General features: G+C 31.5%; 2 protein-coding genes across 3 annotated transcripts; one reads left to right on the forward strand and one right to left on the reverse strand.

Moving 5' to 3' along the window:
• The first annotated feature begins 525 nt into the window (after positions 1 to 525).
• On the forward strand, positions 526 to 12797 carry LOC106099197 (activin receptor type-1C). Of its 2 annotated transcripts, none has more exons than XM_013277670.1 (10): positions 526 to 884; positions 4103 to 4220; positions 5463 to 5581; positions 7055 to 7285; positions 8871 to 9101; positions 9345 to 9512; positions 9610 to 9782; positions 9998 to 10231; positions 10936 to 11075; positions 11512 to 12797. In XM_013277670.1, exons 1-9 carry the CDS (start codon positions 785 to 787, stop codon positions 11059 to 11061), a joined length of 1500 nt encoding a protein of 499 aa, XP_013133124.1. In that variant the 5' UTR covers positions 526 to 784; the 3' UTR covers positions 11062 to 11075; positions 11512 to 12797. The 2 variants fall into 2 exon arrangements, with proteins under 2 accessions (XP_013133124.1, XP_013133115.1); XM_013277661.1 differs by lacking the exon at positions 5463 to 5581 and adding an exon at positions 5075 to 5226 and having other exon boundaries at positions 527 to 884.
• A 4758-nt stretch (positions 12798 to 17555) lies between these two features.
• LOC106111987 lies at positions 17556 to 18951 on the reverse strand. The gene is made up of 3 exons (XM_013294220.1): positions 18842 to 18951; positions 18377 to 18607; positions 17556 to 17774 (listed from the first exon to the last, which is right to left on the reverse strand). Exons 2-3 carry the CDS (start codon positions 18579 to 18581, stop codon positions 17560 to 17562), a joined length of 420 nt encoding a protein of 139 aa, XP_013149674.1. The 5' UTR covers positions 18582 to 18607; positions 18842 to 18951; the 3' UTR covers positions 17556 to 17559.
• Between the last annotated feature and the right edge of the window lie 220 nt (positions 18952 to 19171).

Raw genomic sequence — 19171 nt, forward strand, 5'->3', positions numbered from 1 at the left:
CTTGATAGTTTTTAATTGTTTAATGTTCCAAATCTAATATTGTAACTTTTTTTAATATTATCTAAAGCTACCTTAACATATCCGATTTGTTATCAACCTAACCAGCCAGTTTGTTTTTTATTAACGTTTACCGGTATTAAGGTTGCATTAAAAATAATCACCGGCAAATGTGAATTAATTACGTTTGTAATAATGGCCGAAAATTATTATAGGTATACAGTAATTAAAAATGTAGTATCTATTTGTAACATCGAAAAAAAAATCTGTAATGAAATACCATATTTGTGTAGCTGACAATAACAATAGCATTTGATTTTTTTTGTCTGTTTGTCTATCCGTCCGCAAGTCCGTGTTTGTTCCGGATAATCTCCAAAACGGGTGAACCGATTTTGACGGGACTCGGACGGACTCAAACTGGCCGAAAAAATTGTTCAAAACAACTTGTTTATCGATTTTCATACCGATTAGTATAGCAATATTATCATAATTTATGGCAACATATTATTTTAATTTTTATCTGTGACGTCCTCTCACGCGAACGAAGTTATTTATTCTATCGTATGTCGGAGGCGGAGCGGAGGGAACTTTATTTTTAATATATTACATTGATTTTCTTTACAGTCTACTTAGAAGTACTTTACACACATTTGTAGTATTCAGATTTAGAGTTATATGCACGATTATTTAGTTATAAGTGAAAATGTCATTTATTATGCGAACACTGCAATGGCCGTGCTATTTGAGTGTCAATAAGTGTTTAGTTGTGTTGGGACTGTAATTTGCAATGGTTGTATTTAATAATGTGACGATGGATACTTTTCAACGAAAGAAATGGCTGTTATTGTTGATAACTATTGTGTGGCGGAAGCTAGACCTTGTCAATGGTAAGTTATTTGATAGTTAGATTTTAGTTCTTACGATTTGCACAAGTGTATTATAGATAAAAGTTTTCAATTAAAACATAGGGGGAAATTAAATCGTTCAAGACTAAACTTTTCCTACATTAATTGGGTAGTATATTTGATGAAAAAGAATTATAAAATATTATTATCACTTTTACAAAACTCAAGTACTTCAATTAACTTTATAAACTAAGCCATTAAATTCTAATCTATAAGAACAACATATCGTTAAGGACATTATGCCTTGGGTTTAATGTAAACAACAAAAGATTGTTTAGTAAATATTTCGTAATCTGCTTTGGTGTTTAGTTTCAGTCATGATAGCAATAAATTAATTATGAAACAATGTTGCTGACACAATAACAATAAATATAAAAATTCGCGGACTGACAATGCTAATACTAAAAATAGTTATTATTATTGTAATTTGTTTTTTATATGGATCCCAAGTTTTTAACTAGTTTTATTAATTTAATTTCAATGAAAATAATCTTTTGAAGTAGTCTTCAAAATTAAAATTATTTTTGATATACAAATATTTAGAGAATTACAGTGTCCAGTTATTATTAATAAAAGAGACATAAAATTCATTAACCAGTTTCTAAACTTTTTGAATCAAAATGTGATATGGAATGTTACAATTATTAGAAAATGTTAACTGAATAACCACCACCTACTTCAACATGTCAACTAGATTTGATTTAAGAAAAAACTGTATTACTGCAACATAAAATCTAATAAAGAAGAGTTTTCTGTTCTGACATCCTATCCTCTTTCTTTTAAAACTTTATTAACCATTTTTTTCTCTGTAAAATATGACAATACAATGTTAACTTTCTCCTCATCGCTTCGTATTAACCACAGCTTTAATTATTAAATAAGAAATAATTTATCATACTTTTACCTCAATCACCAAAATAAACAATTAAAGGATTTCATAAAAATTCCTTTTATGACCAGTGATGTAATGTTTATGTATTATTCAGTTATTATTCTAAAACATCATCACTGTTTTGATAAAGTATAGATAACAAATAATTTATCTTGAGTTATTTTGTTATGTGCCACAAGTTTGAATATTTGTACAATGAATGTGTATTTTTCAGTGAATTGCTTAAAAACTACTGTTATGTAGTAGTATGTCACAAATATACAATATTATGTGTATAATTACAATATTTTTTTATCACATTCGGAAAGGTCTTATTCTTAATATAAATATCTTTAAATTATACAAATTAATATGCATTTATTCCAAAAGTTAATCCATATTTTAAGGATTATTGTATAAAAAAAGCATTCCTAAGGTCTATTCATCATCATCCACATGCCCTTATCCTTTTCGGAGGGTCGGCACAGTATGTCCTGCTCTTCGGTACATCTCTATCAGCCATTATATCTGACCTGATCACCACTCCTTTCTTAAGCATATCCTTTTTCACACAGTCCATCCATAATTTATTCGGTCTTCCTCACCACGCTAACCTTTGGCTTCTCAATTTCTCCACCACTGGCGGTACTTTCAAACTTCCTCTAATGTACACATACCATTACAAATGGCTATTATTTATTCAATAACACTAACTAAAATGATGTTTTGTGTGTTACCTTTACTGGTTGTTTATCATTAAAAACTACAAACGTTCATATTTAAAAAGGAATAGAACATATTAAGCTATTACAGACAATGGAAAAAAAAAGATTTAAGATAACTCAAATGTATTGAAAAAATATATTTTCAATTAGTTAATGAAAATGTTCGGTTAGTTTAGTGTTAAAAAGTTGTAACATTAGACTAAGCAGCTTTATACAAATACAAATGTTATGATTTAACAAACATGTTACCGATACACAAAACAATACAAGGAATGCAGACATTATTTTGAAATTTGATATTTGCGTGTCAACTTAATCGCTCCATTTAAAAATAGCCTATACAGTTGTATGGACTTATATGGATCTTATGGCACTTTTTGATATTGACAATGTGGCTTCTGCTAGCTTATAGAGTTGCCAGTAAGCAAAATTCCCAACTTTTCAAATTATCGCATGTTAAAAATAAAACCAATGAATATTCTAAGAATTTGTAAGTTATGACCTGATCGCCCGCAGTTTTCTATTTAAATTGATATAACTTAGGATTATTTAAGCACAGACAAGGATGGCTTTATACTTTTTGTTCGGAATTAACAATAGGGAGTAATTGTTCGTTAACATCATGTATATGGCCCTTCAATTAATAAAATTACATGTTATATTTCCACATGTGATATTTTAGTGGAATTTTGAGATTACAATTGGCGACATACACCTGTGCAGTTGCCGCTTCCTCATTAGTTAAAAAATGATTCTTTTGAGATGACAACCCCGCAGCAGGCTAGAGTGGTTAACTATGGCCTAGTCTCCTTAAGTTATGGTAGGCTCCGAGCCGTTCAGTGGGGACATATTTTGAGCTGGTGATGATGATGAAGATGACATAGTTAGTTCACTAAATTGCCAACGGCCATATGATCTTTGTAGGTCTGTAACTCCACTATTTGTATGTTTAATTACAGATGAAGCGCCATTGTTTAAATTATTATTACCATAGGTTGTGACTATGTATAGTTTATGTCAACATTTAGTGTTACAGATAAAGGGAGTTGTTTTGAATTAGTCCCTTGATGATTTATATAGACATTATTTTACCATTGTTATTTAAAATCAATGTTGTCGACAGGCATATTTATAGTACTAATGTAAATATTTAGGCTACTAGGTAGCTACTGTTTATCCATCTACAGTTCTTTGTTAGCAATAACATACTAGCTTTTGCTCACCACTCTGTCTGCATGTAAATATATGAATCTTATTAAGGAGCATATTTTCTTCTAGATCTGTCCTAGATTTCATAGAGATTTTTTGAGACTTTCTGGAGATACCTTCTAACAACCATCCATCCATCCATCCATGTAAACATTGACAATGAAAAATATTAGTATGAAGTATGGTGCTTTATACCTGCGATTATCTTCCTTGGTACCCCAGTTCTTCTTTAAATTTCATTACACTGGATTTTTCACTATGTTTTACTTCACTTTAAAAATATCACATATAATGGTCCAGATCCCTACCTTTATGAGCATGGTTCTTAAGTAAATGTGCCATAGACACAACTAAACTTTCATACTTAAAATATAAATATAGTAATATATTTGCAGGTCTGAAGTGTTACTGCAACAGCGATAGCCCGAGCTGCCCTAACTCAACATGCGAGACAGATGGATTCTGTTATGCATCAACAACATTGGAAAATGGAGTACAGAAATATTCATACCAGTAAGTGAGCTTCTCTGTGTTGTGGCATAATTTCTGTTATGTTAGTTTTTCATTTTTATTTACTGTTTTTATGACTATATTTTAATACAAATTTCTAACGATATCTTCATAGGTTTTATTGAAAAAAAAAAACAAACTCACTAGTAACTTGAAATAAACGATCAGATATTTTATGGTACTGCGAAGGTACATATTTATTTTATTATTCCTTTAAATGGTTGTGATGCATTATTTACATAAGAATAGTCTCAACAATTGGCAAATATTCAACACAAATCTGCAATCTAACGGCTTGATAATAAATTTGAATATTTTGCAACATTTTTAATCAATTTTATGAAACAATTAGTTATAGAGTGCTGGCCTTAAGGTGTATGAACACGAGCCAAGCCTTCTATCGAGAAGGCTATCCAATCTTATGCACGCAGCCAAGATATTATTGCTGTTTTAAAGATTACTGCAATTCTGATGGGATATCCCAAGAAATATTAAACACAATGGTACATACCACGATCATGGGTAAGATGTTCTGCACTTGTGGGCGTGTGATACCTACTTGACAATGCAAATTTTGAGTTTGTTTGATGTACTATTAGAATATAATTGCATTGCCACTTCTTCCAGTAAGTTTTGTGTTGAGATGCCAATATTCTAACAATATCGCTTATGATTTAGTGATTTGAATATGTACCTACTAAGCGATAAAGGCGACGGCTCGACCGTAGGCCGGAGATAATTAATTCGTATGTTTGAATGATGTGCCGTAATGTTAACAAAGACTATTTGCCGAGTGTGCATTGGTTTCGCTTTAACCTACTAAAACGTAATGTCTGCTGGTTCCACTTGCGGCGCAGCTGTATCGAGTTGAAATCACTGATACCCATCGAGCACCCCTTCAGTTGCTCCACGACAAGAACTAGAAATGAATCGGTGGTGATAGAGTGTTGTAAGTCACATGACATGTGCAATCGTGACCTGCGCCTGGAGATCCATAAGAAGCCGGCAGGTAGGAGCGAAGAGGCGGTAGTGCCCTCGATGTCTCACTAAGCTGAGCACTCTAGCTTCTTGCCACCGATACCCAATAATATCAGACCCCAGTAGTCCCGCATGGCTAATATATCTACGATTATGTTTTTGTTCTAATATTACTAAGTTTTCTTCTCCGTAGACCGGCATTGATCATCGTATTTGTGTAGTACGACGCGTTGTTACGATTGCCTAACGCTCTGATTTGTGATGTAGATGTTGGCCCCAAGAAACGATATTCCCTCCTGGGGACAGGCCTATTTGGTGTCGCGAAGCCGAAAGCGCCGATATGTATTGCTGCGACACGGACTTCTGTAATGTTGACATCTTTACAGGTACGGAACACGTTGGGAATGTGTCACCGTCAGGGAGCCTGTCAGGGTAGCTTTGTTATGTGACGTCTGCGTAAGCAACATTTATCGACATGCTCGCCTCGCTCTCGCGCCGTAGATTAATAAATCTCAATCATACAACCGGGAATTTAACAATTAAGCAACACAATACAAAGAGTGCATTATAAAATTGCATGAGAATGTTACGATTGGGATAAATCTAAACGTACGAATAAAATAAATTAATTGAATTAATATTTTGATATTAAATTACTATTAAAGTAACGTTTTAACAATAAAAAAATGTATCAAGAGTCAACTACTACAATTTAAAAAATGTATACGAATTTGAGTGTATAAATAGAAGAGTGCTTTTTTAAATTCGTACTGAGGGTTTAAATTATAGTAAGAATAAAAAAAATACTTAATTACTATTATAATTTAATCGATTACTATAATGTTAAATAATTCAGAAGAGAGATTGGACGCTGCGACAGGGGTACGGGTATGATCTGTACACAATGAGATGATTGCGTAGACCTCATGTCATTCGACGATACAGCGATCATGGAATGTTCCACAAGTCGACATTTATACGTGATCATAAGCCGGTATTTTACTATCGTTTAGCTTTTCTATATTAATACTAATTGCATGCAATTCTACAATCACTTTTTAACAGATTTTAAACTTGCTTTTATATTAAAGATGCACTATTATAGACATGAGAGGTTTAAATCATTACATGAGATTCATAACTTATAAGATTATTATTGAAGGTGATATAACGGTGATGGATCGACCTTAATTGCAATGATTGAACTGTAAATAACTTATTCAATTAAATGTACAATAAAATTGATTAATAATGTAATTGCTTTTTGTTTGTTTTTATTTGCTGCATGAAGCTTGCTGTTTTCGTATCTACTTGTTATTAAGTTGAATGTGATGACTTTTGATTGACTATTTTCACTTATTTACACGCTACCGATTCTATATGATAGTTTTCGTGTTACTATTGGAGTACATCGGTGCTAAGAACCATGCAAAGCTATATGAATACAATTTACACCGTTGATTTCGGTAACTTTTTGGTAGCCATGTTATCATTAAAGCAAGTAGCTATTAGTAGTAGTATCTTTAAATGTTATCACGTGAAGCGAAACTTTGTACCCGTTATTAAAGAAATTGCGCGACTGGATGAACGTGAAATTTGACACAGTTATAGTTAATGTGGAGAAAAAGTGCATAAAGCTACTTTCAATAAATGATTTAATTTACATTTTCATGTATATCGATATCATACATTGTAAAATTTGTGCTTATTTATTCATGGTAATGTCAACTGGTGAAGGGCTTGTAAAAATATTTATGGTACATGGAATCGACGGGTATTTAATTACAATCAGATTTATGTAAATGCTTTACAAAATACATTGCAAAATGAGATGTGACAAATGTAATTCTGAATCAAAGAGACGGGTACGTCAGCGTCGGCATGGCAACTGGTGCCATGGCTTATGGGTCTGATGGTGCTCGGTGTGTGCGCGGCTATAAGTTTCTGGTGGGCAAAGCGGTCGAGCAAGGAGAAGGACAGAGGTGCCCGGCCGCTCTATCCAGTTGAAGAATCGCTGTGCGAAACCCGACATCCGATCACCGCTACCATACGAGACATGATTGAACTCACGACCTCCGGCTCTGGCTCAGGTGAGTTTTCCCTTTACATTTTTTCGCTTTCTGTAATACAAAAACGTCTACAATAATTTTTTTTTTAAATTAATGTAACATCTTTGCAATCATTTCATTAGTATTTATTGGGTTGTCCGATAAAGTCGTGCCGATTTTTAAGGAAAATTTAAATCCTGCTCCTGCTCGTAAATGTTGATCAACTATTATTTAATTATTATATACCATTCTATTTTACAACCCGTCTCCATCTTTCGTGCATCTCGAGAATTCCTTCCTACCATTTTTCTTAGGTTTCTAGGCAAATAAAACTCTAAAGGTATATTTATCTCAACTAAAGAGCTTAATGAATGAAAATGTCGAAATCCGATATCTCGAATGGTCTGGACAATGTGAGGAATGGGGTAAAATAACACAACCTGCAACAATTTTTGTCGAGTCGTCAAAGACTTATGGTATTGGGCATTGTTCTAATGGAATGCCTTTCCGATTCGCAGTTTCTAGACGTTTTTGTTCGATTGCTGTTTTAAGTCTGTTATATGTTATACATTTTTCATACCCCATCACTAATTGCTTCAGAAATGGTGTCTGCTCGTTGAGATTTTGAAGCAATGCCAAATGAAGTTACGATCCAACAGACGTCGCTCCATCTATAGTGCGGACATACTTCAAGACGGTTTACGTAGCCAAGCTTCACAGTATGGCCGTAAATGCGGTTGATATATGATTTATTTATCGTTCCAGATGATTTACGTAATGTTCTGATTGGTTAATATTCCGTTTGTTATGAACTTATATTGTTACAGACGGTGTATCCTAGTAATTCTTTATCTTCAAGGTCGAAATTTTATGCCTTTAACAAAGCTGAACATTAACATTTGAACTGTTCTTTTAACTACAGCATATTCGTCACAAACAGTGCATATACTATTTGCGGATTATGTGGCATTTTTTGCTATTAGGAAAGGAAACGCAAAAACGCCTGTAATGCACTATATTTGATACCATGAACCATGGCATATATAACTCTTATGAATTGACAAATCGTGACCAAACCTTTTTCCAATTATAGCTGAAATTATTCGCTTTTAGATTATGTTGTCAAGTTACATGTTTTCAATATTATTATATAAAATCAGGCTCTTTCTTACCCTACCTACCGAAGATCTGCACGAACTTAGGACAACCCTGTGATAATCTCTCGGACATTGTAGTTATAATGTAGTTAGTTAATAATTTTTACAAGCATCAAACATAAGTCTTTAAGGCATCTTCTATTTTCACAAGTTAGATGTATAGATACAGACACGTGTACTTGATTAAAAATAACGTGGCCCCTATTTAAATTTCATGAGATCTCGTTTCAATGACACGTTTATCTTTTCAGCATTTATAGAGGATCTTTAGAATACAAAAAAATATTTTTAGATTCATGTAGTTAAGTAGCAAAAAAATTGAAATAAGTTACCTCGTCTAAACTCCTGTTTCTTGCAGTAATAAAATACCATTATTTGGAAAAAAATCAGCAATTTAATGAGCACAACCATCTGAAATACTACTTACAGAATTGTAAGCGAAAAACGAAGTTTTTTTATTTCTTTTGTAGGCTTACCTTTACTTGTGCAACGATCTATTGCGCGACAGATCCAACTAGTGGACATTATTGGCAAGGGTCGCTTTGGGGAGGTATGGCGGGGTCGTTGGAGGGGCGAGAATGTCGCAGTGAAAATATTTTCATCAAGAGAAGAGTGCTCATGGTTCCGTGAGGCTGAAATATATCAAACTGTCATGTTGCGACATGAAAACATCCTTGGGTTTATTGCTGCTGATAATAAAGGTTAGCATTTTCGTTCTGTTTCCTTCTATTATAAGTTTTACATAGTTATCATTGTGTGTATGAATTGGAAAAATGAGGTTAATAATGTTTTTTAAAAGCAATATATTCGACAATTTGTATTATACCATACCATACCATACCATCAAGAATAGAAAGTGTAACGATTGGTGCCATCTTATTCTTTAAAATCTTGTAACTTTTAACTTGTGTGTCAGTTAATTTAAATATTAATATGTATTTCAGATAACGGAACGTGGACTCAACTCTGGCTAATAACAGATTATCATGAGAATGGCTCCCTCTTCGACTTCCTTACATCGCGCACTATAGACTCCAACACTTTGATTAAGATGTCGCTTTCTATCGCGACAGGATTAGCTCATCTTCATATGGACATCGTTGGCACTAAAGGTAACTATTACTATGATTTCTGCTATTATTCGAGAGAGTTCTTTTAATAATGTCGACTATAAAAGCTAATTTATTTTTAATGTGACTTTATTTTCAGGTAAACCAGCAATAGCGCACAGGGATCTAAAGTCGAAAAATATCCTTGTGAAAAGTAACTTGTCGTGTGTGATTGGGGATCTCGGATTGGCGGTGAGGCACAATGTTGCCAGTGACTCTGTGGATGTACCCTCTACTAATAGAGTCGGCACTAAACGTTACATGGCACCAGAGGTAATGCAATTTTTAAAAAAATATATATTTATTGACAATCTATCACTGAAGCGGCTTGCGAACAGACAGATTGAACACAAAAAAATTTCGAATGCGATTTTCTTTATCAGCAATGCAAATACAACTTCGCGAAATCTTTATTTTCCATATTACGTACAGACACTGTAATTTTAATACCTACCCGTCAGTAACAACGTGACATACGTATTTTCCAGGTTTTGGACGAAAGTATGGATTCTCGGCAGTTTGATCCATACAAACGATCGGATGTGTATTCCTTTGGTTTGGTTTTGTGGGAGATGGCACGTAGATGTGGCATAATGCCGGACGAATATCAACCTCCATACTACGACTGCGTACCTCCGGACCCCAGCCTTGATGATATGCGACGCGTCGTTTGCTTGGAAAAAAGGAGACCCAATGTCCCTAATAGATGGCACTCGGATATTGTAAGTACTATTATTTTTATATAATAGTATTAAATAATAGAGGTGCAGAGGTTATTGCGCCTACACATCTGCTATAATCGATACTTCCATGTGTACATTATTCTTTTCCTTTGAAATTTTTTCATCCCCTTTAAAAAAAACTTCTCTCTGTAAGTGGACATATTTTGGATATCACCGTTTATTGAAGGAAATGTTGAATATATTTTACGGTTGTCTTCTGTAAGGTGACAGTTCACTGGTCAAGAGGATCGTACCATTTGATATTTGTATTTATAGAGCGTGGTACATATTTTTACATTTATCGCTTTGTCTCGGTTAATTAATAATGTAATGAGCTATTTATACTTGAAACGATTCGAATTATTATAATTACGAGCCGTTCCCGTGCAGTTTTATTCACAGGAAATTATAAAAACTTTTTTTTTCTGATTACGTTTGTGAAATTTTCAATTGCAATTTAAATGCACAAATGACAACACAGACCTTTGACATTGGATGACAATTACCGTTACCATGGCAGCAATGCCTTGATGTCAGCTTGTGGTTTTCGTCTCTTTCCCGTAATTGCCCAAATTATTTGCTCCTCAAGTTTAATATGAAGACTAATTAAAAATATACTGTGATTGTTGGGATCATACATAACTAAGTAACGCTTATTTACGTTTTATTATATTAGTACAAATGAAGATTTCTTGTATTTTTAGGTATTGTCAGCGATATCGAAGGTGATGAAAGAATGCTGGTACCAGAACCCGGCGGCTCGGCTCACGGCGCTACGGATCAAGAAGACATTGGCCAACATCGCTACCGCTGATCATATCAAACTATGAACGCTCCCAATAAGGTCATATATTCTTAACTTGTTAATCTTACTAATATTATAAATGCGAAAGTTTAGATGGATGGATGTTTGTTAGAGTTTGTAGTCTAAACGGCTGAACGGATTTCGATGAAATTTCATATAGATGTAGAGGATAGACTGGAAGAACACATAGGCTATTCAATTCTGTTTTTATTTAATTCCACGCGGATGGAGTCGCGCGCGAAAGCTAGTAGTCATATAAATCTCTAGATAAAAAAATAATATTTGACTATGGAATGTGGTCGAATTCTAATGTTTGGGTGACCACGAGTTATATGACTAGATATAATTTAAACGATAGAATAGAAGAAAACGATAATCTTTAAATTGAATTTACTAATTGACTTTTTTTCGTATTACATATGCTTACTATTTAAATATACAAATGTATGAATAAAACGTACTCACTTTTCCACAGATTTCCGACGTCATCACTACTATGTGTTAGTGTGCGATGGTTCACGTAAAGGATTCCGACCCTACCTCGTAGATTTAAATTGGAGTAATATCACAATGGAGCATTTATTTTACTAAAATTTTACATTGGCACATTCGTAGTGATATTGTTTTGTTACCAAGTACGTAGATTTAAGTTTTATTAAGGCTATTCCGTTTATCGTTTTAATATTATTGTGCATATCGTAAACTAAACTTAGTTTTGGGGGTTTTTACTTTTATAAAGCTATATTACTGTGATATAAAGCAAAAATCGCAGCTATTCTCAATTTTGCTATTGATTAATAACCAATTGGTTACAAGTGTGTTGTTTTTATGTATGGGGATGAGGTGTTGTGGGATATCACCCATGCCCCATACTCGTGTGTCACCTATTTGAGTTTTTTTTTTAATTAGGACATTTTATCGTATCCAATGAAAAATGTGATATTTTAATACTAACAGTCTATATCACGAGCCTAGCGTAATGTGTTATACCCGCATTCGTAAGGATACTTTAATTATTATTAACTAAATGAGTTATTCTTATTCTATCGTTTTACATGGGAAACTTTTTTTGCTATACCCTATGACGTCATTTGTTTCTCACGTTTTTATGCACATTAAAACAAATTTGATTCTAAATGTAAAAATAATTAATAATGAAATTTAATTATTAGCCGTGTGCAGGTTTGCCGATTAATTCCCCTCCCATAACATCGATTAGGTCCCACGCTCGCCTGCCCATCGGCAAACCTGAACACAACTGATAAATTTAAAACTATTCTATAGATGACTTGTTAAATATATCAAATTTAGTCTAAAAAAATATCATCGTTATAATCATTGCTATAAATGTTGACAGATCTTTTTATGAATTGCTCGTCGCCCGATTTTATCGTTCGTTGTTAATTATTATTTATAATCTGACTTCAAATCATTAATAGATCTGTGATCATTATATTGATATTCGTTTACTGTTTATATTAGTAATATTTATAGTTGTTAGGACGCGTGTGTTTATAGACTAACAGAGGTTGTTGTGTTAGAGATTATTTGTATCGTGCCGTGGGTTGCCATGTACTTGTACAAACATTGTAATATCCTACATATGTTTGTACAGGAATTTTGACATACCTATCTGATAGAGAATGTATACGATACTATTCATACAAAGTTACTAAGCGCCGAGTAACTGCTTTTCAAAATATTTCGACTAAAGTTTTTTTATTTACAAGGCGTGTAGGAGCAAATTCTGTAATTTTTTTAATACAGATTTAGCTTCTAGATGTTATTTTTATTTTGTATATATATTATGTGTGTATTTTAATGCAATTATTCAATAATCGTTTACGTTTTATTTGTTATAATATTTATTGATAGGATTTCCCATTTTTTTCCATATTACAGTACAGCAAGCAAGTTAGTGTTATAGTTATAGAAATAGTACGATATTAGCAGCTTAATATTAAGTAGATATTCGAAATATTACAAATACATTCACATTTAACTTTTAAAATTGTTAGAAAAGTGTTGTTTATGTGCAATAATTTTTAACAGAATCGTGTTGTGTAACACTTCACACATATATGTGTTTATCCCACAATATTCTACCTCAAATCACTGACATTCGAAATTGTTTAGCTTTAAGAAAACTTCACATCCACTTCCCTTAAAAAAATAATTAAAAAAATAAAGGAAGGTTTGTATAAAAATACAAGTTTTCGATTAACGAATAATTGCTTTTAGATGTAACTATTAATATTTATTCACATTTAGATTTTTGTAATTTATTTTTAGGTTAAAGTTTTTTTTCAACATCACCTATCTAGTCCAAAAAAAATATTCGATCAACTTTGATAAGGACAAATTTTTTCAATACTTTTTGTAATTAATATTTTTGAAATTTACTCTTGTGACCCTTTTGATTGCAGACGATAATGGAAGACCATTTTTAAAATTAAATTGTCAGTAATTAAAAAATGTATGAAGTGTAACATAACGTTGTTTTTTAGTTTTTTAAAGTTATATTCCATTGGTATAATAGTGCGTAATAAATACTGTAATTTGTTGCAAATAGCTGATCGAGATTGTGATTTAAGGCTGAATGTTTTTAAAATATGAATATTCTTTAAATTAGTAATGCTGAATTCTGTGCAATAAATAAGTTTATATACAAAAAAAGAAAAAAAAAAGAGTTTTGTGATGCTATTAGTGAAGTTAAACACCATAATTGTATTTATACCAGTAAAACTATCCAAAGAAAAAATGTCTTTGTGGAATTTACAATTTATCTTTCATAAGTTTTAATTATAAAAGTTGAGATATCTATTGTATATTTGAAAAATTGATTGTATAGATTAACGTTAATTATCTCTCCTTCGATGTAATGTATCTAATGCAGTCCACACACGTTAGGTTTAGCGTGACGAGTTTGATCTAACGTGTGTGGCCTGCATTATGGGGAAAATGAAGTATCAATGTGCGAGGTACAATAAGCCTACTAATGTTTAGTCGGAACACATATCTAACAGTATGTAATCATATATTTATAAAGGCTATTTGACTTTTGCTGGACAATATCTTTGTACATAATTGAATTGACATTCGGTAGCACTAAAATAGACTGATTTACATTAAAGCATAGTATGGCATATATTAACATATGAACGTTTCTCCGAGTAATTTTATATACGGTGTTGATGTTGTTTTTTGTTGTGGAATCATTTATTTTGTTAAACAAATATATAGAAATAATAATAATTAATTGGAAATCGCATATATTTGATATAATATAATGTTTATGGATAACATATGATTGTTATAATAAATGATAAATATATATTTATAGAGTAAACAAGATCCATTTATAATGTTGAATAGATATTGAAGATTGATTATAAATATATTACGAATAAATGTATTCCACAGCAAAAGTGTCAGTTTGGAAGATTATTCAATGGCTAAATTACCTCTAATTGTAGTAAGCAATAGTATTGTGATACTAAATTTGTGAACATCATTTTTATTGGTGTTAACTTGTGGTATAATGTACCGGGATATGCTTTGCTACGACCCTTTTATTTAAATATTAATTAAATTAATTAATTTTGTAAGGAAATTTGAAATAGAACTTTATATGTAACTGTTTTTTCTAACACTTGTATGTGGGGTGTTTTTGTATACCATTATCATCTTATTTTATAAGTTTTGAGTTCTTTTAGAATAATTATAATAAATGTATATATACAATTTCTAGTACTCACTTTCAGTAAGAGTTATACCAAATAGAAGTTATGTAATTATTTTTGGATGTAAAATCATTTAATGCGTACTATCAATATAAAACAGGCTAATTTCATATTATAAATAATCATTTCTTTTGTATTAATGTTAAGAAATGCACATGAATAGTGATAGAAATAATGAAGAGGGCATAAAAATACATTCCTCGCTGTAGGAACTAAAAATCCTTTATTGAATTCATAGTTAACGAAATTTTTCTTCTGTCAAGAAAATCACTAGGTCTTTAAATACCGATAACGTCCAGTTATTTGGAACTGTTAAAATTATACATCTGCCTCAAAACATTATTGACTTATAACGAAGTTGGACCTAGTAGACGCACTAGAAAATGACTAGATCAAGAATGACTGTAATCACTACTAAGACTTCCACAAGCTCTTCTAACTGAATCTATGTTGGCCGCTAATTTTTTGGGCAATGTTTGTACCATTTCCGAATTGCGGCTACTGTCAGAATTAGCATGTGTCTTAGTGGAAAAGCAATTTAAATATCTACCCAGTCTTTCCGTGAAGCCCGTTAGAACTCCCCTCCTATCTCTTGTTAAATAGTTCAGGTATGTCTAGGAGTAGATAATGAAATCGGAAATCAATGTTAGTGAATTAGTATAAGTGTGTTAAGTTAAGCCTCGTTTGTTGTTAGATTTTACACTAGAAGTACGTTCTCGTTGTTGTCCGAGAAAAAACATGTTTTTGTAACATTAAACAAACATTTTTCTTGGTCATCCAACACGCGTATGCATGCACCTGAGACCGGTATCTTATAAAGACATTTTAAATATAACATTTCCACCGTAGTCTTTTTTTTTCACTAAAATTTATCTAGATTTCTAATTACGGGAGATATATACAAATAGTTTTGTATATAGATTATTTAAAAAATGAGAGGAAAGTGTTAGACTTATTAGATTAGTTATAACGTTCAAATGAATGGCAAACAATGAATGTACAAGCATCAAACTCTAGGTTTGAAATGATTTGATGAGCAATACCGAGAGAGTACAAGTAATGTAATTACTTAAATGCAATAACTTATGCGGTCAAAGGCAGTGTCATATCACGAAATCATACGAATTCGATGATTTATTCCAAATATGAATTTTATGTACATACCATTATTTAATTATCCCATTATATAAGTTTAACGTACTGGTTATGGAGTGAATTAATTAATAAACAAGTGTTTTTATAACCATTCGTTTTATTTGTCTTTCCTTTGTCTATTTATTTAAGAACTCGATTTCGGAGTGTTTTGGACTATCTTCTCATTCAGCTTCATCCGCATAAAATTATAATAAAAAAAAAATCAATTGAAAATGTTAAATTTCAATTTACGACAAAGGCCTTTTCCATTGGATGACAATTTAAGTATGGCAACCCTGCATCTTTGCTGCTACTGGTTTGTAGTTTTTGTCTCTTTCTCATAGAGCTATTTTTCAATTTACTCTCCCCCCATGATTAGTATCATGAAAGCAAATTGCTATATGACTCGCGTCGTAAGGCGTAAGGCTTTTCAACAATAAGGAACTAATTTAAAAATATGCAGTGATAGATGACATCCTAAACAACAAAGAAGTGTTTAACGATTTGTTATAGTTGCTTAGATAATTAAGAAATTGAGGAATAGAACAAAAACACATTTTATTCTAAAATTCGAACACTTTATTGGACGGATAAAAAATTATAATAAAATCATCTTAATATTTATTAATATAATTGACATCAAGTGCAATTGCCTTATACAACATTTTAAAATTTTAATATAAAAATTATGCTATGTTATAAAACTTAATTGTAATTGTAATCACTATAATGTTTAATTAATGTGGACGGACTACACAAAAGTACCTTAAAGTATGTGGAATATTTAACAATAGTTGTGAGAAACATTTAGATTGCCTATTTTATGCATTTTTGCTGATTGCACAAATAATACTGGCTACCAAAAAAGTTAAAAAAAAATGGACATAGATGATCATTAAGAAATTTAAAACTATCTGTAACTTTACTAGACAAAACAATGTAGTTAAAATTTCTTAACTGCTATGTAAAAGATAAAATATAAAATGCCATCATTGGGAAAGACGGTATTTCAAATAAACACAATATCACAATAAACAAAAACTGGAATGAAACATTTCAACAATCATCATATTGTAAGTTACACAAAAATAAAATTAGGTTCAAATCAAATTAACATTTTCAAACGAAAACTAGAGAAATGAAAAAAAAAATTCATTTTAACTTCAATATGTCAGTCTTCAATAAGTCTATTAACAAGCTGCTTATAATTGATATGATAAAATAAAGATTGAAAGTTCTTAATCAACTTAAAAACAAACATTAATGGCCACTTTGCAATTATAAATAAAACAATTAAAACTTCAAAATTTAGAGATTCATTTGTTTAAGATTTGTAAGCTCTAAACCTTATTAAAAAAGGGATTATCCTTATTATTAGCTGTAATTTTGATTTGCATTGTGAAAGAGAATGAAAGGTATAAAATGTATTTGTATGAATGTTAGCAGTATGTTTATAATCCAGGTAATTTAGGCATAAGACACTTTTTGTTCATATGCATCGTCTTCATTGTAATAATCTTGATCAGCAAAGGTTGTATGACGTAATTTACACCATTGTGCACCAAATCTCAGTATCAATATAATAACAGTCAACACAAACATTGCCAACGCAGCTATTGCAGGATATAGTATTAAAAAGGCCATTATTATATGTCACTCTCTCTTTCGTGTAGATCTTGATATGTCAAAGGTTGTTGTGAAATTGACGGAACAACTGACTCACTTTTACGAACCTCTTGATAATCTTTAGAAGGATATGGTGCAAATTGAAAAGTTTGACCGTGGACTTGAATCTCAGTGAAATCAAGTGGCGGCTGACGGTGAGGAGTGGCTGCCCATATAGATACTATCCAACGATTACCTGTGAATAAAAGATAATAAAATAAATGATAAAAATATTCAAGTAAAACAAGTAAGAAGTCGGAATACCTCCTTGAAGCAAAAGGGCACAATAGCACTTGAACAAACCTTGGAATTTTTGAATAATAAGAAATTAATTTGAAACCAAACTATAAAACTAACTGGGCACTAAAACTTCTTGGGTTGAGCGAGTAATCTTTGTCTACTTAACATACAAGGTTCATAGTTAACTAATTCATTGGCATTAAGTTGCCTAACATGTTCTTTCTTTGTAAAAGTCATAGTAATAATCATGTTATACATTGTATTTAACAAATTATTTTGTTTGAGTTATCTTTGCAATTCTATTCAATTGAAGTTGTAATTTATGATTAAAAAGTTTGTCCATAAGTACAACAAACTCAAGTGTATCTTGCACATAATGTTGGTATCTAAAAACATTATAATAGGCTAACTTATATAGTAAGCTTCACATAATAAAAATATTCCATTTAACATTGAAACAAAGTAAATATGTAAGTGTCAATTTGGTATAAAAACAATTTGGATAATAATTTTTTTTTAATTAGTTATAACAAGTTTTACAATAACAGAAACACTAACCGGTGTGACGATCTAGCCAATAATCCGAGTACTTGGAGCAGCAGCAAATAATGTTTAGAATTATCATAAACGTCAACAGGATTGTACAGATCGCAATTGTAATATAAAATGGTGTAAAATCACCAACTGTTCCGGTCGTTAACGGATTTAAATCTTTAAATGTACCGTTCTCTGTAAAGTAACCGTGACTTTCATATGATGACATTTTTTCTTATAAGTAAAAGTTCCGACCTGCCGAAGAAAAACATCAAGTCAAGAATTTAAATAAACTGCATCTGCATATTTAAACATATTTAGCCATGCATTCATAAAGTTTTCTAAAGTTTCGTGACCATTAATTTAGGGCGTGGACCATAGTCATGTTTAGTACTATGTAATATACTACACAAGATTTTTCTTACGTATTTACTTATTCCTATAAAACTATTGTTAATCAGAAAAGTAATAATTAAAATAAACACGTACCTATAAGTTAAAATTTGATCAAAAACCGTTTTTACGTACAAACAACGACGCTTTTACAAATGATTACGTACCAATACCAACCTAACAAAAATATTTGTCAAATGTACATGACTATCAATGTCACCTGTCACCTACACAATTCAAAAAACTGCCAACACAAGATAAAAAATATAACCAGATTTTAGACTTTTTTTCTCCGCCGTTATTAATGTTTTACAGTATTAAATAATTACATTCTGATTTTAAAAAAACTCTTTCACAATTTGACAATCAACAATGTCAGTATCATTTTATGTCCTCTTAATGATTATTGTTGCCATTGTAAGATAT

The sequence above is a fragment of the Papilio polytes genome, unplaced genomic scaffold, assembly GCF_000836215.1.
Source record: "Papilio polytes unplaced genomic scaffold, Ppol_1.0 DF824381.1, whole genome shotgun sequence".
Lineage (NCBI taxonomy): Eukaryota > Metazoa > Arthropoda > Insecta > Lepidoptera > Papilionidae > Papilio > Papilio polytes.